General features: G+C 45.9%; 1 protein-coding gene across 14 annotated transcripts in view; it reads left to right on the top strand.

Moving 5' to 3' along the window:
* Nucleotides 1–19,184, top strand: part of PTPN3 (protein tyrosine phosphatase non-receptor type 3) — a 229,171-nt gene that overhangs the window by 157,547 nt on the left and 52,440 nt on the right. For 13 of the 14 annotated variants that reach the window (XR_009758410.1, XR_009758412.1, XR_009758411.1 and 10 more), the window contains 2 exons: nt 5,281–5,307; nt 6,327–6,501. Coding sequence is in view for 11 of the 14 variants with exons in the window: in XM_061589650.1 (XP_061445634.1) it covers nt 5,281–5,307; nt 6,327–6,501 (202 nt within the window). In the remaining 3 variants the exon portion in view is untranslated. The remainder of the gene's footprint in view (nt 1–5,280; nt 5,308–6,326; nt 6,502–19,184) is intronic. The other variant, XM_061589645.1, reaches the window with a different exon arrangement.

Genomic DNA, 19,184 nt, shown 5'->3' with positions numbered 1-19,184 from the left:
TAGTCGGCAGTATCAGACAGGCAATAGGATGTGTCCTCCTCGAGTTCTACCTCATTGCTCCACTCATCACCTTCGGCTTGAGGAGAATACGCTGTAAACTGGGATTCCCATCTCCAATCCTGCCTCTGATGATATCGAATGGGTTAGGTGAGGAAGGAGGGAACACCTCACTACAGCCACAATGAGCTGGAGCACAGGAAAGTCGTTGATCACTGTGCTGAAGTAATGGAGTCGTTTGGGCTCTCAACTGCTCTTGTGATAAGAAGCTCAACATATCCTTCAACTGCAAAAGGAATTCAGGAGACAACTGCAGTCCCAGTAATGAAGCAGGTGGTTGCCATTGTTGAGACACAGCTGCAGGGGGCTCAGTAGACTGGTGAGACGTATGAGCCGTAGTTGATAAAATGGGTTGAGAGGGACAGTCCACAGGCTGGGTAGGAAAACCCTCAAAGTCATCCTCAGATGACCCAGCTGGCAAATGAAAGGGCTGTTATACTTTCTTGGCCAGCAGCATCAGAAGGCGGAACGGAAACATAACGTGCTCGCTTGGTGGCGCTGTGGCTAGATAGGTGTTTGGTTTTAGCCGCAGCCTTGGAGTGAAGTCTGAGTTGTTTTTGCTTAGCAGCCTTGTGATGCGAGGCCTTGCAGGGTTGCTTTGTCCCAGATGAATGTGCCTCTTGTTGTTGATCCGCCATTGTACATGCACAGAGATGCGGTATATATATCACCAACACACGCACAGAGGTGTGGTGAGGGACTTCAGTACACGCCCACAGGTGGGGGAGAATATACAGTCCCAAATGCACAGTGCAGCACTTCTGCAGCCAAGTCGACTTCTGTACATGCCCGCAGGTGGGGGAGAATGTACAGTCCCAAATGTGCAGCTGATGAGCAGCTAAGTCACTGTGGAGTTGACTTTATTGTGGAGGCATTTACATTTGAACTAAAATGGTCTGTTGTTGCACTTTATGTTAAAAATAAAAAATGATCTAATAACTCTGACTATGTCACACAGCAGTGGAGCCAGCATAGCCTGAACAGAAAAGGCAGGGGGAAATGACAAAATAAAATGACGCCTGCTGAAAAGAGCATGAAAAGTCAAAAACAAAATGGCTATCGGGAGGGAGATGAAGCAATGGCGGTCGAAAGGATTACTTGCAGCCTTGAGACTGGTAATGCGAGTGCAATCACTGCCGACTAAGGAAAAAGCGGCCTCCGCGTGCTCCAAACGGCCGCAGTAGCAAGCTGTAGGGAGCGAGTCGCGGTCCCCTTTACAGCCTCAGAAGCGAGGTGGCGGGGAGGACTTTTAACGGCGAGGTTGGAGCCATGAGGCTGCCAACAAACATGCGAAAAGGGGCAGCAGGAGCGAGCTCCAAACAGCCGCAACAGCCTCCAGCAGCTAAAGACAAGCCGCCGCCGCCACCTTGGGTTAAACGAAGCTGGCAGTAAAAAATTACAAAAGGGAGACGCAGCTGTGGCTCTCAGTGAGGCAGCTAAGAGAAAAAGCCACCGCTGTCTAGGTGAAATAGAAGGCGGTGGCAAGGAGACGATAACTGTGAAAGATAAGCCACCGCCGCCTGGGATAAAATGAAGCTGGCAGTACAAAATTACAAAAGGGAGCCGCAACCGCGGCTCTCAGCAAGGCAGCTAACAGAAAAAGCTGCCGCCGCCTAGGTGAAATGGAAGGCGGTGGCATGGAGACGATAAGGCTGGGGAGGGGAGCCGCAGTTGCGGCTCCCAGCCAAGGCTTGCCTCGTAAGAGATGTTTGAGCCCAAATGGGGAAACGGCAGCCGCCGGAGCCCCCAACAAGGGGCTGTGGAGGGGGAAGAAGAAAAAATTAAGGAAGGTAAGGGAATCCCCCCCACAAACGTCCCAGGTAAATAAAATGAAAAACGAGGGAAGGGAACGAAAGGAAAAGGAAAACCAATCAGTCCCACACACTCAATCACAAACTTAGCTATACGCTATAGAAGTAAGATCCAAACGCCTCGGACAAAGGCAAGAATGAACTGGGGTGGGCGGGGCTTGATGCCCCAGGTCTTGACTTCGATCCATTCTTGCCTTCGGACGCTAGATGGCACTATATCCCACATGACGGCAGGCTACCTGAGGAAAATAGGATTAAAAGCATGGTGGAGTGAGAAACTGTTTATTGTATCATATATATTTTCCTCCCTTTCTGTATTAGACCACACTGATATTGGAACCTTTCTCTGTGTCTTCTCTTGAATTACAGATATTTATTTATTAAAAAACCCACTCTTGTCCCTCTCAAACATATTAAGAAGGAACTTCTATTGATTTCAGTGGGACTTCTATCCACATTATGTTATGGTGCTTCCTGCAGTAATCTGTTTAAGATTTCTTGCCCAGTATGCATGAAACTCACACAGAATTTATTAGAACCTTAGAATGAACACTTGCATGTCACTTTAGGACAGGAATAAACACTAAACTTTAAAGGAGTTTTTTTCTTTTCTTTTGTTTTTCAGTATTTGTCTGTAGTTAGCATGATCCAGTTTAGTTTTCTGCTTATATACTAGGGGTGTGTATTGGCTTTGTGGGAGGGCTGAATCACAAAGCAAACTGGGGTGTTTCAAGGGTCTTTCCCCCCCTCCCAAATTGAAGCATAAATGTCAATAACCCCCCTGAGTTGGATTGGGCCCTTTGTAACGCTTCATGTCACTCTCTTTCTGTGCTAGCTCTCTTGTCTAGGTTATAGGCTTTGCTAAAAAGTGAGGCTGTGAAAAATGTTGCCTGTGGAGCACTGAAGACCTCTGGTGCCCCTGCTTACTTCACTTGCCAACCCCACCTGTTGGTGCCAGTGGCCCCCCCTGGGTTGCCAGCGCTCCCTCCCCCTGCACATGGGTCGCCAGCACACTCTCTCCCTCCCCTTGGACTCACCAAGGGCCAGGCCTAGTCACTGCTGGGTGCCTCTGCTGCTGTCCCACTTGCTCACTCGCTGGCTGCGAGGCTCCGCTGCCACTGCCTCCACCAAGCAAATTGTGCAGCTGTGCTACCACCGGGCACCTCACACACCAGCACCACTGGATGACTTTTGCGCCACCATTGGGTAACTCGCATGACAATGCCGGATGCCTTGAGCAAGTGGCGGTGGTGACACCATTGCCACCCTGCTTCGTAGCATCGCTTACACAAATATTTTACAGGAGGATATATGCATTTAGCACAACAGCAGAGGATTTTTTCAATATTAAAAGCTTCATTTAAGTTTTCTTTTTAAAATTCGTTGCTCTGCTTTAACAAAAACAAATGCAGAGCTCTTCAGAACTGTATGTGCAGCGCTCTAGACAGCCTCACAATGTAAGGCCTGTCAGGAGGCTTGTAAGGCCTACTGGAGGACACAAACAGCCACCAGAAAGAAAGCCCAGTGTAAATCTACTTTCTCCAAAAGGGGAGAAAGTTAATGGTGTTTTTAGATTTTATAGTGAATGGGAAACACAGAGCTTCATTTTATACAAAGCATTTTGAAATCCAAAACACAGAGTTTCTGAGAAATAGATGGAAATTTTTGAAAATGCATTGATACAAGGCAATGCTTGCACCAGTGCACACCCCTGTTATCTAACTGTATAGTAATTTTGTAAGGGTTGAACCCATCATACTGCAGTTTGCTTGGCCACAAATAGGTGGCCCTGAAAAGTATACAATGACCCAGTCATTCTGGGCTCAAGGTAGGGGGGAAGCAAGGAAGGGGAAGGAAGATGGGTGGCCAGATGAGAACAAGCCAGCCATGCTTGACTCAAGGTGGGTGGAGGGAGAGAAGATAGGAAAAGGGAGGCGGACAGCTGGATAAGACTGAGCTAGCTGCGCTGGGCTCAAGGTGGGGAGGAGGGGTTGGCATGAAAAGCATGCAAGGGCAGAGTCCCTAGTATACACATCCAGGGAAAACAGAAGGCATGTATCATTCCTATTGCTTTTTCAATTTGTTGTGCACGTCAACGCCCCTTTGTTTTTGTTATGTGCCTTCAAGTCGATTACGACTTATGGCGACCCTATGAATCAGCGACCTCCAAGAGCATCTGTCATGAACCACCCTGTTCAGATCTTGTAAGTTCAGGTCTGTGGCTTCCTTTATGGAATCAAGCCATCTCTTGTTGGGCCTTCCTCTTTTTCTACTCCCTCCTGTTTTTCCCAGCATTATTGTCTTTTCTAGTGAATCATGTCTTCTCATGATGTGTCCAAAGTATGATAACCTCAGTTTCATCATTTTAGCTTCTAATGGTAGTTCTGGTTTAATTTGTTCTAACACCCAATTATTTGTCTTTTTCGCAGTCCATGGTATGCACAAAGCTCTCCTCCAATACCACATTTCAAATGAGTTGATTCTTCTCTTATCTGCTCTTTTCACTGTCCAACTTTCACATCCATACATAGAGATCGGGAATACCATGGTCTGAATGATCCCGACTTTAGTGTTCAGTGATACATCTTTGCATTTGAGGACCTTTTCTAGTTCTCTCATAGCTGCCCTCCCCAGTCCTAGCCTTCTTCTGATTTCTTGACTATTGTCTCCATTTTGGTTAATGACTGTGCCAAGGTATTGATAATCCTTGGCAAATTCAATCTCCTCATTGTCAACTTTAAAGTTACATAAACCTTCTGTTGTCATTAGTTTAGTCTTTTTGATGTTAAGCTGTAGTCCTGCTTTTGTGCTTTCCTCTTTAACTTTCATCAGCATTTGTTTCAAATCATTACTGGTTTCTGCTAAGAATATGGTATTGTCTGCATATCTTAAATTATTGATATTTCTGCCTCCAATTTTCACACCTTCTTCATCTTGGTCCAATCCCGCTTTCAAACACAGTCAACACCCTTAGCGTTTGTTAAACTAATATGTCCAGATGTTAGTGTGAGTGAAGAAAACATTTTTGTTCTTTCATAGGCGTGAATTTTGATCAACTCGTTATTTTACTTGTATCCTTTTTAAAATGTATATATTTGGTTTCTGCAACAGTTTCAACTCTTTATTTGAAACAGAATTCTCCCAGTTTTTGAAGCAACGTGGTTCTAAATGGATGAGTGTTACTTAATGGTTTTGTAGATTACCAGTGCAGTTTGTTCTCATGCCTGTTTCATCTGAATGCCTGATTAATTTTCACAAAATTAAACTCCTATAATATGATGCTCATTTTTTGAATACTGTATTTCTATGCTGCTAGAAGACATATTGAAGTCTTATAAAAGATATTAGATGCTTTAAAAGAGTTGATATTGTCTGCTGATTATGTTCTTAAGTGTGTTGTGTGTTTTGTCAGCAGATCATCAGAACAGGAATCACCAAAGTGAGTTTTCAAATATTGTCACAAACTCTTCTTATGGCTAAATGTTTAAGATATTCTGATCATTTTAAACTCACAAAACAGAATTAGTAATATTTATTGTTTATTTTTGACTTTTGGAAACCACTCAATAGCCTCATCCTCAGGCTTGTGTTTAGTTACAATTAAAATATTATTAATTCTCTCTCTCTGGCCCGATTTACATGTAAGTAAGATTTATACAAACTATGACTTACCAAGAAGCATCCTGGTGCATGCTGCTCAAATCACACCTGCTCCCCTCCTTATTGGGCAGAGTATTAAGTTAGAATTACTTGCAAACCGGTGTTCATCATTGGTTTTTCTCCAAATAAATCATGGCTTATTCTAGGCTTGCTGTTGTGATTTGTTTGAAAGATGCAAATCATGAACCCTGTTTCACACATAGCATTAAGCCAGCACTGTGATTTGTTTCCTTCCAGGACAGCCAAGGGCCAAGGGGATGAGTGCAATATGAGCTCATTTCCAGTAAGCCATAGTTTAAGACTGGCTAACCATTACATTTGAGTGTGTGTGAGTGGGTATTTATATAAAATCTTTTATTAGTATTGTGTTTTTCCTGTACCAGAAAAACATTCTGTGTTTTAAGTTGATATTGCAAGTGAAATGTGAACATTTACTGTATTCTTTCCATTCATGTCATACATATAGGTGCTGTCATATATACAAAATCTGTGTTTTACAGTATCTTAGTTTAGTTACAAGAACACAAAGTCCCAAATAACAAGTCCCATAGACCTAAATTGTTCAAAAAAACCCTTATTTCTTACATTATTGGATTAGAACATATTTACCTGCATCATGAAATATCTAATGAGCTAAAGTTAATGAGCAATTTGAAATCCTGAAAGAATCCCACAGCTGGCTTGTTAAAAGAAATCCTCGCTATTCAGAGGGAAAAAATGAAACAATTTTGCAATAAAGTTTTGGCTTATACTGTATAGTGAGTTTGGTAATATTTGGCTTGTTTTCTTTTAATGAAGGAACATATTGGAAAATAACTCAAGACAGAATTCTTTGTCTCAGACCCTTAATGGAGTTGGCAACCTTTCAGGATCTTGTCCTTTGGATGGAACAGATCAACAGTCTTCAGAAACAAAAGAAAATGTTACAAAAGGACTTTTAAGGGATGATTCCAATCAGTACTACTTTGATAAGGTATGATAAACAAGGTGCAATAGATATAGTGTCTTTAATATAAAGTGTTAGTTGTGACAACCCAAAATATAGAGGATGGTGGCTTGCTGCTGTTATGCATGATTTTGGAGGATGATTTCATGGCCTTTTACCTCCATGTGAGGCTTTTTAGTTCAGGTATTGCTTCAGATTTGCTGATTTGACCATTACACACTATCTGTTTGATCCAATCTAAGTTAGTTGCACTTAAGTCGCAATGAAATCAATATGAAACATTCATCAATAAGATATAAATATGACAATCTGGATGCAGCCCAACATGTTTATTTCACTAATGGTGTGCCTTTTTCACTTGTTGTTTTCCTTTTCCTTATCAAGGGTTTGCATTGGGGAGGTGGTATGATAGAATATGGTAGCTGGCACTTGTTGATCAGTTTATGTGGCAATGTAAACTCACTAATCGTGAGATAAAATGGAATACCTTTTCAAATGACTGGTGGGCATTTATTTAATACATCAACTCCAGTCCTTGGGAACCCAGCCCCCTCCCCCTCTGTCATTTTAGAGGCATATGTTGGCTTGATTGATTTGTATAAGAAATGTGAATCAGGTGACACATGCAGTGTGAAGTTGGAGGCTTCCTGGATGTGGTATATATGCTCTGCAACACTGATGGCAATATTTGTACTCTGTATTATTTTGTCAATTGCCTTGTTTGTTTATGGAAATTTTAAGAAAATAAAAAATAAACCAGCCTTATTAAGTTTGGTCTTTAGATAGATGGCTCTTTCAAAATGGACAAATGTAGGTATAGCTAAGCAAGTTGGTGTGAAACTGACACATTTTAAAAAACTTCACCAGCAGTTGTCCCATTGCCCAAGCAATTTACCAATTTGCTATCTGTCAGGCAAAGAGAGTAGCTCTTTTGATGGCGCAGTTCAGGTGGTTTGCCAATGTGCTGCACTAACATTATGATTTGTAATGTTTGTGAACAGAAGGACTTGCAGGTTACACTTAATTTTACCAAGTTCTAATGACATTATATTATCATTATATTTGTCAGTCACATTTGGTAACACAATAGACATTTTTAACTTATTTCCCAATAAGATCTCATACATCTTTTCTTACCACAGTTTTCCCCGTGGAATTGTAGACACTTGAATTAAAAAAAACCTGAGACAGTTTGGCAGATATGACATGACTGTTCCAGCAGCAGCAAACAAAGAGATACATCTCCCAGCATGCTGTGTAATATTAGGTGCTGTTTTGAGGTTTCAAACTTCTAAATGTTTAGCTTTCATTTTTCTGTTACCTGAAATTTTCAAGAAGCCTATTAGCTTCTGGAAACTCCCAGTTAACACAGATGGAAGAAATTGCCCTATTGAGAACACAGTTACCATACCATTGGTCTCCATCTGTGAACCATTAAAGTTGCTGTCACACTGTCAGGATAAAAACCCCACTGTTGAAGGATCATTGGTCAGGCTGTGGATCTGAAGGAAGACGACTAAACGGCATTCTACAGAAGTGAGAGATAATGTAATACAAATGCATAGATTAGGAAAAGGGTACAAAATAATATCCAAGTGTTTGGATAGCCCAGTGAGCACAGTTGGATCAATCATCAGGAAGTGGAAGCTGCATCACACCACCCAGGCACTGCCAAGAAAAGGCCATCCCCCAAAACTCAGTGCTTGAACTAAAAGGAGACTTCTGAGAGAAGTCACAGAGAGGCCAACAATTACTTGGAAGGAGCTACAGAGTTCAGTGGCTGGGAGTGGAGTAATGGTGCAGTAGTCAACCATATCAAGAACTCTGCATAACACTAGTCTGTATGGGAGGGTGGCAAGAAAGGAGATGTTATTCAAAAAGTATCATCTGAAAGCACTTCTGGAGTTTGCCAGAAAGCACAAGAGTGCCCCCGCTGCGATGTGGGAAAAGGTTTTGTGGTCAGATGAGACCAAGATATAACTTTTTGGCCAAAATTCAAAGTGCTATACGTGGCATAAACCTAACACTGCCCATGCCTCAAGACACACCATCCCTACAGTGAAGTATGGTGGTAGCAGCAGCATGTTGTGGGGATGCTTCTCATCAGCAGAGACTGGGCATTGTGTTCAAATTAAAGGAAGAATGGATAGATACATGGAAATACTGCAAGAGAACCTGCTTCAGTCCACTCAAACTGAAGCTCGGAAGAAATTCACTTTTCAGCAGGACAGTGATCCCAAGCACAAGGCCAAAGCAGCATTGAAGTGGCTCAAGAACAAAAAGGTGAATGGCCTACAGTGGCCCAGTCAAAGCCCTGATCTTAATCCCATTGAGAATATGTGACGCTCTTTGAAAATTGCGGCCCACAAGCGACGTCCAACCAACCAACCTGAACGACCTGAACAGAATCTGCCAAGAAGAGTTGGCCAAAATTCCTCTGCAAATCTGGTGCATACCTACCCCAACAGACTTAAAGCTGTTATTGCATTGAAAGGTGACTCCACCAAATATTAATGTGTGTTGGTTGAATACTTACACAAGCAACATGTTTCAGTTTTTAATGTTTCTTACAAACATTTCCCAACATAAAACCAATGTTACCTTACAATAATTGATTCTGAGTTTTAGTGTTTCAAAATAATATATCATTCACTAATAGGCAAAAAAAATCTTGCAGTTTAAGAACGTACCTATAGCCAACAGATATTTCTATCAAACTTTGAAAAGCAGGGAAATTGGGTAGCTATAGTGAATGCACTAGGGGAGCAGGAGACCTGATCTCCTCTCCTAGAAATTGTACTGTCCTACCAATTTGTAAAAATGCAAACACAATTTGGATTGGTTTTTCAGTCCAATCCACTTCCTGTGTAGCTTAGAAGAATGTGGCAACGTGCCCCTGAGCCTGTGGTGAATGGTGGCAACACCTGCCATCTCCAAAGATGGAGAATTACATTTTTTATGTTTCTTGATGTTCTCCATCTTTGAAGATGACAGGTGTTGCCACCACTCACCATAGGATCAGAGGCACGCTACCAAATTCTTCCAAGCTACACAGGAAGTGGATTGGACTGTGAAAAACCAACCCAATTTGTGTTGGCATTTTGACAAATTTGTAGGGTACCACAATACCTCAGAGAGGAGGTCAGGTCTCCTGCTCCCCTGGTGCATTCACTATAGCTGCCCAGTTTCCCTGCTTTTTAAAGTTTTGATAAAAGTATCTGTTGGCTATAGGTACGTTCTTAAATTGCAAAGGTTTTTTTGCTTATTAGTGAATTTCTCTGCTTTTTAATGTGGGAGGTAAGAAATGGGATCCTGTGCAAGTTTGCTGAGAATGGATTGATCATTTTCATGCTTATTGAGTCCAGTGGCATTTACTCCCCTGCAATCATGCTTACCATAGGTGAAACTGACCACGGGATGGGGAGGGAGGAGGAAGGGTAGGGGTTAGGGTAGGAGGAGGGCAGATTTTATCATTTGCATGCTTGTTATGTTCAGTGGGATTTACTCCCATGCAATCATGCTTAGGATAGGCAAAATTGACCATGTGGGGGGAGGAGGAAGGAAGAGGAGGGGGAAGGAGAGGAAAGGCAGGTCTGCTCATTTCCATGTTTAACTGAGTTCAATGGGATTTACTTCCATGCAATCATGGTTAGGATAGGTAAAACTGACCATGGGGGAGGGGAGCGAGGAGGAAGGAGTGGATTGGAAGGGGAGGAGAAGAAGCGAAGGGGCAAAAGGGAGGTGATGGGAGGAAGGAGGAGTCCCGGCAGGTTTCCTCATTTGCATGCTTATTGAGTTCAGTGGGATTTACTCCCTTGCAATCATGCTTAAGCTAGGTAAAACTGACCATGGGGGAGGGGAGGAGGGGGAAGGAGAGGATTAGAAAGGGATGGGGTGGGGGAGACGGCAGGTTTGATCATTTGTATGCTTTTTGAGTTCTGTGGGATTTATTCCTGTACAATTATGCTTAGAATAAGTGAAACTGACCTGGGGGAGGGGCAGGGAGGAGAGGAGGAGGGCAGGGAGGGGAAGAAGGGGGAGGGGAGCACATTGGGTGGGTGGGCACTGGGCAGAGGGGAAGCCACTTTCATTTCCAAAAGGAAAACATTGTGAACAGTATTATTTTTCAGCATTTCTCCCACCTTTTTATTCTACAGCAGGCACATGTAGCCTCCCACCTAAGTTTAATGCAAACTGTCCCTGGCCACATCCACACCAGGCCTTTATTTCACTTTAGACAGTCATGGCTTCTCTCAAAGAATCCTGGGAAGTGTAGTTAGTGAAAGGTGCTGAGAGTTGCTAGGAGATGCCCTGTTCCCCTCACAGACCTTCAGTCAGAGCAGCTGACTGTAAAACCACTCTGACCACTGAAACTCTGTCAGGGGAATGGGAGTCTCCTCTTGGCATCCTTCACAAACTATACTTCCCAGGATTCTTAGGGGGAAGCCATGACTGTCTCAAGTGAAATCAAGATCTGGCATGGGTATGGCTCCCTGATTAGCCAAGCAGCTGGGAGTCTGGCTTTTAGAACACTGACAGTTGGTTCTTACTGAGCATGGCCGGGTTTATCATTGAGTTTAATGTTAAATTTCTTAAATTAATTAAAAATCAGCCAGGCATTTTTTAAACTTTTAAACTGCAGACGATGAAGGTCAGAGTATGGGGCAAGGTCAGTAACAGGATTACAGGTACTTTGTGAACATGGCTGATTTTTAATTAATATGACAAATTATGAGAACACTGACAGAAAAAAGTCCAAGAGGGGTCTAGTTCCCCCCCTTTTTATACTTTGAACTTTCGATTCTCTCTGACTGTTTTGTGTATTGCCATGAAAATTTAGAGGGTTGTTAAGCAAGCGTTCCTCCTGTGTATGTAAAGGTGATCTCAGGTGGGTAGCTAAGTCCACCTAGTGGTTGAAGGCAGAAAGAGCGCTGTTCAGTTTTTCAAGGACTTTCTGTTCTCTAGCTCCTTATCACAGTTCTCTTTCTGGTTTGTATCTGCTCTCTGCTGTTGGTTCAGGCCAGTATATTTCTGTTTGTCTATATTTTTCTTGTAATATCTATTCCTGTGGTGTTGGGTAATGAATCCTTCCCGTCCCTAGCCCCTTTGGATTTTTTTAAAAAAATTGTAAAGAGGAAAGGGTATCCACAGCTTTTTGAAACTGTAAGAGAGGGAGCCCCCACCAGTCTTCTTCACTCCACTAGGTGCATGGAGGAGGAGTTATGTTCTTCCAACAGAAGGCATTGGCTTCTTCCCTACACCACTCCCCACAACGGAGTAATTTGGGGTGTGTTCCCCCCGCCGCTAGCAGCAGGCCGCTACAGGCCCAGTGGAGCCATTCGTGGCTGCCCACAGCTGCTTCTTCGCCGCCGCTGCCTCCCTCCCTCCATCTGCGGAGCAGGCAGTGGTAGGCCCAATGAAGGCTTTTATAGACCGTAGAGCCGTTTGCAGCAGCCATCCGCCCCCCCCATGTCCATCGTCAGCCGGGTCTCTGTAGGCCTATGAGCAGGCCGCAATAGGCCCAGTGAAGGCCACTACAGGCCCAACGGAGCCTGCATGGTCAGCATCCATTACCTTGCCACCTATTTCCCCACACACATCGCCCAACCTCAGCGTAGGCCACTGCATGTCCAACGGAGCCTTTTCACAACCGTTAACAGCTCCCACGCCATCAATGTAGACCACAGTATGCCCAGCGAAGCCTACTATTCGGGCTCCTGCCTCTATATAGAAGCCCACAGCTTCAGCTTCAGGCCTCCATTTTCTTACTGCTCCCAGAAGCCCCATGCTATACGTTGCTCCCATGGGGAAAGCAACCACGAAGTCAGTGATCCCTGCCAAGAAGGCTAAGCAGCTCCCTCCAGTTCCAGACCACCAGATGTTAGAGACAGCTGTGGAGTCAGCAGTAGCCCCCCCTTCCACCAGCAGGCTGGAGGTTACAGAGGCATGTATTCAAGTGGGCAGGGTAGGCAGGATGATAATGCAAGGGAGCATGAGTGTAATCCATCTGGCACGGCTTTGCAAGACTCCCACAGGAACCCATCTCTGAAGAAGAGGAGCAACCTGATCCATCTTTAACCTGCATTTTCTCTACCTCATCCTCTCCTGAGGACGTCAGGATTTCAAGAGGCCTCCAGTGAACTCCCACCCCGGCAGGGGGTGTGGCTCAGTCACCAGGTGGCCACGCTCAGCAACTACAACTGCAACTTTGCCCCTGATGCTACAGTAATTGAAGGAACAGCTGGGGGAATCCCTCCTAGTTGATCTGACTAGAGACCTGTCTGCTCCAACAGTCTCTTTGCTCCACCCTGGTGAAAGCGGGAGGGATAAACCCTTGACCCAGAACCCGGGGAGGGCACAACGCATTCAGGCATCTGACCTGCCACATGCATCAGCAGCCTCAAGACCGCTGCCCACCAATCGTGTGCCACCAGATCCTCATGCAGCTGCCCAGGGCAGACACCATGGCTGTATAGAAGATCAGGGCACAGACCTGGAGAATGAGTTGATTGTTCTGGATGAAGAAGAGTGGAGCAGGGATTCAGAATCCGACGAGATATCTACCAATAGGATCTTCCAAAACGCTCACTTTCTGGCCCTACTGTGCAAGGCAATGGAAGCACTGAGTTTGAATTCCCCAGAAGAGCCTCCAGCCCCCACTGCTTCTAGGGTTTCTGTAGTGTGTCCAGATCCAAAGCCCAAATCAAAGGTACTAAAGCTCCCTTCCTTGCTTCCCAAGGTGATCAAATCTGAATTCAACATCCCAGTGAAGTTCAAGAAGTCGTGTTACGACAGCCAATAAATATTATACCCTGGAGCAACACCTCATGGACCAGTTGAAAGTCCCGTTGGTAGATGCTCCCATAGTAAACTTGTTAAACCTGTCCTTGAACCCTGAGGACTTCGATGCTCACCTCAGAACACAAAATGGATCAAGGCCTCAGAAGAATCTACAAGGCCTGCACATTATCAGTTAGGGCAGCATCGGCATCCTCAGTATTTGTTAGAGCTTCCCTCCTGTGGTTGAAAGACTTACTGGATGGCCCACAGTAGGATCCAGCCTGAGTCCACAAGTCCCTATTGAAAATTGCCTGGGTGAAGCAGATGCTTCAGTGGACACCATGTAATTCTCAGCATGGGTGCTGACAGCAGGTCTCTTTACCAGGAGGACACTGTGGTTGTGCCACTGGGACGCAGATCCCATAGCTCGCTCTAATTTGGCCTCAGAACCCTACTTAGAAGGCAAGCTGTTTGGGGACGCATCCCTCACAGGCGTCCTGGAATCTAAAGAAAAGGAGAAATCTATGCCCTCAACCAGGAAAAGAGACAATAGAAGGTCTTTTCGCAGAACATTTCATCCTTGCCAGACATCCCAATCCTTTCAAGGTTCAAGGCCGTTGGGAAGCACAAGAGAACACAGACCCAGCTGCCCATTCTGGAAAGGCAATGCAGCCAAGTCAGGGTCCACAACAGTTCTCCACCACGGATGGAGGGACATACCATCTGACCAGTGGGTGCTGCAGACCCTCCGGAACGGATTGTGGCTGGAATTCACATCCTAGCCTCCCCCAAGGTTTGTACCATCTCCTGTCTCAGTGCCTCCACACAAAAGGGAGAGGATCCAACAGGCAATCTCTCACCTATTGCAGATAGCAGCAATAGAACCTGTTCCCTCAGGAGAGAGATTTTGGGGAACCTACTCTATCTTCTTTAGTCAGAAAGAAAGACGGTTCATTCAGAGCGGTACTCGATCTCAAGAACTTGAATGAGTATATCACATACTGCAAGTTGCGCATGGTTGCCCCTCCTTGGCAGATTTCCTCCAGGGAAGATCTGCTATCACAAGAACAGCTTCTCTACCCAAACCCTGGATGGATGGCACTTCATGTCTGTAAGTTGAGATGTGATGACTGTTAAGAAAGGGCCTTAGTCCACTGGTAGTGGAGACAATAATGGCCTCTCAGCATCCATCCACTATTCAGATATATGAAGGCACTTGGAAGGCCTTCTCAGCCTGGTCTCAGAGAAAGAAGATAATGACTAGGAAAGCAGGTATCAGCGAAGTTCTTCTTACAGGACGGGTTAGTGATGGGACTCAGACCCAACATGTTGAAGTGTCAAGCTTCAGCTCTGTCAGCAATACTGTCCAGATCCCCAGAAAATCCGCTGGGATCTCATCCCTTCCTGAAGCATTTCCTTCATGGAGCAACAATTTATTTATTTATTTTATTTTATTTTATTTATATACCGCCCTAAGCCCGAAGGCTCTCTGGGCGGTGTACATAAAAGGTAAAAGCAGGCACAATATATAAATACAATAAATATAATAACTCAAAAAACAAAAACACACAAACAATACGAGAACCAAACAACATCCAGAATACAACATAGTAATAAAATACTGTAAAAATACACTTTAAAATGCCTGGGCGTATAAAAAGGTTTTCACCTGGCGCCGAAAAGATAGCAGCATCGGCGCCAGGCGCACCTCATCGGGGAGACCATTCCACAGTTCGGGAGCCACAACCGAAAAGGCCCTATTTCTAGGCACCATCTTCCGAGCTTCTTGATGGGATGGTACTCGGAGGAGGGCCTTAGATGTTGAGCGCAGTGTACGGGTAGGTTCATATTGGGAGAGGCGTTCCACCAGGTATTGCGGTCCCATGCCGTGTAAGGCTTTATAGGTCAAAACCAGCACTTTGAATTTAGCCCGGAAACAAATAGGAAGCCAGTGCAGACGGGCCAAAACAGGTGTTATATGAGCGGACCTTCTGGTCCACGTCAACAATCTGGCCGCTGCATTCTGGACTAACTGTAGTTTCCGAACTATCTTCAAGGGCAGCCCAACGTAGAGCGCATTGCAGTAGTCCAATCTAGAAGTTACCAGAGCATGAACGACTGAGGCGAGGTCGTCACTGTCCAGATAGGGACGTAGCTGGGCTACAAATCGGAGATGGTAGAAAGCATTCCGTGCCACTGAGGCTACCTGAGCCTCAAGAGACAGGGAAGGGTCGAAAAGAACACCCAAGCTACGAACCTGTTCTTTCAAGGGGAGTGTAACCCCATCCAGAACAGGGTGAACATCCACCATCTGGGCAGAGAAGGCACTCACTAACAGCGTCTCGGTCTTGTTTGGATTAAGTTTCAGTCTGTTAGCTCCCATCCAATCCATTATCGCGGCCAGGCAACGGTTTAGTACGTTAACAGCCTCACCTGAGGAAGATGCAAAGGAGAAATAGAGTTGCGTGTCATCAGCGTACTGGTGACAACGCACTCCAAAACTCCTGATGACCGCACCCAGCGGCTTCATATAGATGTTGAAAAGCATGGGGGACAGTACCAATCCCTGTGGGACTCCACAATGGAGAGTCCAGGGTGTCGAGCAGTGTTCCCCAAGCACTACCTTCTGGTGACGACCCACCAAGTAGGAGCGGAGCCACTGCCAAGCAATACCCCCAACTCCCAACTCCGTGAGCCTTCCCAGAAGGATACCATGGTCGATGGTATCAAAAGCAGCTGAGAGATCAAGGAGAATCAACAGGGTCACACTCCCCCTGTCCCTCTCCTGACAAAGGTCATCGTACAGGGCGACCAAGGCTGTTTCGGTACCAAACCCAGGCCTAAAACCGGATTGAAACGGATCAAGATAATCAGTGTCATCCAAGAGTCCCTGGAGCTGGCCGGCCACCACCCGTTCCAGAACCTTGCCCAGGAACGGAACATTCGCCACAGGTCTATAGTTGTTCAAGTTATCTGGGTCCAAGGAGGGTTTCTTCAGGAGCGGTCTCACTACCGCCGCTTTTAGGCAGTCAGGGACCACATCCTCTCGCAAAGAGGCATTGATTACCTCCTTGGCCCAGCCAGCGGTTCCGGTCCTGCCAGCTTTCACCAGCCAAGTGGGGCAAGGATCCAGCACAGACGTGGTCGCCCGCACCAGTCCAAGGATCTTGTCAACAGCCTCAAGCTGCACCAACTGAAACTCATCCAATAAATGAGGACAAGACCGTGGTCTGGATGCTTCATTGAATCCAACTGCTATAATATTGGAGTCCAAGTCCCGACGAATGCAAGCGATCTTAGTTTGGAAGTGTCCAGCGAACTCATCACAACGGGCTACAGATGAATCTATAGTATCCCGAGGGCCAAGATGTAAAAGCCCTCGTACAGTTTTAAAAAGCTCCGCTGGGCGGGAGAGTGATGCCTTAATACTGACAGCAAAATAACTCTTTTTTGCTGCCCTCACCGCTGCTGTATATCGCTTAGAGCAGGCACTTACCAAGGCATAATTGCATTCGTCAGGAGTGCGCCTCCATCTGCACTCAAGCCTCCTCCTCTCTTGCTTCATCGCTCTCAGCTCCGGGGTATACCATGGGGCTGTATGAGCTCTACATAGGAGGGGGTGCATGGGAGCGATCGTGTCAACCGCCCGGGTCATCTCCATATTCCACAGTTCAACCAGGGCTTCAACAGGAGCGCCAGTCTTCTCAGTCGGAAAATCCCCTAGAGCCCATTGGAAACCCTCAGGATCCATTAGTCTCCGGGGGCGGACCAATTTAATAGGTCCCCCACCCTTGCAGAGGGAAAGGGTCGCCGTAAGCTTAAACCTCAGCAAGCGGTGATCTGTCCATGACAATGGGGTAGATGAAAAATCCCCAACCTCCAGATCACCATCTCCCTGCCCAGTGGCGAAGATCAAATCAAGGGTATGTCCCGACACATGCGTCGGGCCAGTAACAAACTGAGACAGCCCCATGGTTGTCATGGACGCCATGAAGTCCTGAGCCGCCCCAGATAAAGCAGTCTCGGCGTGAACGTTGAAGTCCCCCAGTACCAACAGTCTAGGGGACTGCAACAATATCTCCGAGACTACCTCTGTCAGCTCAGTTAGGGAATTTGTTGAGCAGCAGGGCGGGCGGTACACCAACAAAATTCCCAACCTGTCTCTCTGGCCCAGCGCAAGGTGGAGACACTCCAAACCAGTCGTCACCTGTACAGGGTGCTTGGAGAGTGAGAAAGAACTCCTATAGACCACGGCAACCCCACCTCCCCGACCTTCGGCTCTACCATAATGCTGAACCATGTACCCAGGTGGGCAAAGCTGGGAAAGAGCAACTCCTCCCATATCACCCTCTAACTGCCCTCTAGAAACCTCCCTTTGAATTTATTTATTTATTTATTTAAAACATTTCTATGCCGCTCTATCTTCCTGGAAAGCTCAGAGCGGCGGACAACTCTATAATAAAAGAATATAGACCGAGAATACCTTATAAAAGCAAGACATACACCATAGATACAAACTTATAAGATAAGATTAAAATAGCAAAAACTGTATACAATACAATAAACACATAATTACTCCATAATCTCTCATGGTCAAGAGATTTCCTATTCCTCAGTCCAGGTTAAATGCAAGACGGAAAAGGAACGTCTTGACCTGGCGACGGAATGCCGGAAGCGAGGAGGCCGACCGGACCTCTATTGGCAGGGAATTCCAGAGTCTAGGGGCGATAACAGAGAACGCCCTATCTCTGGTTCCTGCAAGATGAACTTGTGAGGTTGAGGGTATTCTAAGGAGCGAATTATTGGAGGACCTGAGAGAACGGGGGGGTTCATAAGAAGATAACCAATCGGACAGATAGACAGGGCACAAGCCGTGAAGGGCTTTAAAGGACAACACCAGCACCTTGAATTGAGTCCGGAAGCAAATTGGCAACCAGTGGAGCTGTTGCAACAGGGGGGTTGTATGGGCACGGTCAGCCCCTGTCAGTGTTCTTACTGCTGCACCTTGAACCAATTTAAGCTTCCGAACTGTCTTCAAAGGCAGCCCCACGTAGAGTGCGTTGCAGTAGTCAAGCCGGGATGTAACTAGGGCGTGAGTTACCTTCGTCAGATCAGACATCTCTAAAAACGGGCGCAGCTGGCGAACCAGTCTTAACTGGGCAAAAGCGCTCCTGGACACAGCAGAAACCTGAGCTTCCAGGTTCAAAGCCGAGTCCAGAAGCACACCCAAGCTGCGGACTTGAGTCTTCAGGGGGAGTGTAACCCCGTCTAACACAGGTACATTCCACGTTTCTAGTTTGGCCCCACGACTGACGAAGAGCATTTCTGTTTTGTCTGGATTTAATTTCAACTTGTTCACCTTCATCCAATCCATCACTGAGGACAGGCACTGGTTCAGGGGTCGAACGGCTTCCTTGGCATCAGGAGGAAAGGAGAAGTAAAGCTGGGTGTCATCTGCATATTGATGGTAACGAACTCCAAACCTCCGGATGACCTCACCCAGCGGCTTCATATAGATGTTAAATAACAAAGGAGACAAAATAGAACCCTGTGGAACCCCGCAGGTCAAAGGCCAGGGGGCTGAGCAGGAGTCTCCGAGTATTACCTTCTGGGTTCAACCCTCCAGGAAGGAGCGGAGCCAACATAAAACAGTACCCTGAAGCCCCATTCTGGATAGGCGATCCAGAAGGATACCATGGTCGATGGTATCAGAGGCCGCCGAGAGATCCAGGAGAACCAACAGGGACACACTCCCCCTGTCTAATCCCCTTCGAAGGTCATCCACCAAGGCGACCAAAGCCGTTTCGGTCCCGTGGCCAGGTCTGAAACCAGATTGGAACGGATCGAGATAATCTGTTTCCACTAGGAACCGTTGAAGTTGACTAGTCACCACCCGCTCCACTATTTTACTTAAGAAAGGTAAGTTGGAT

Source organism: Rhineura floridana, chromosome 11 (assembly GCF_030035675.1).
Source record: "Rhineura floridana isolate rRhiFlo1 chromosome 11, rRhiFlo1.hap2, whole genome shotgun sequence".
Taxonomy (NCBI): Eukaryota; Metazoa; Chordata; class Lepidosauria; order Squamata; family Rhineuridae; genus Rhineura; species Rhineura floridana.
Note: the sequence above shows the minus strand (reverse complement) of the source record. Positions and strands in the feature narration are given on the sequence as shown.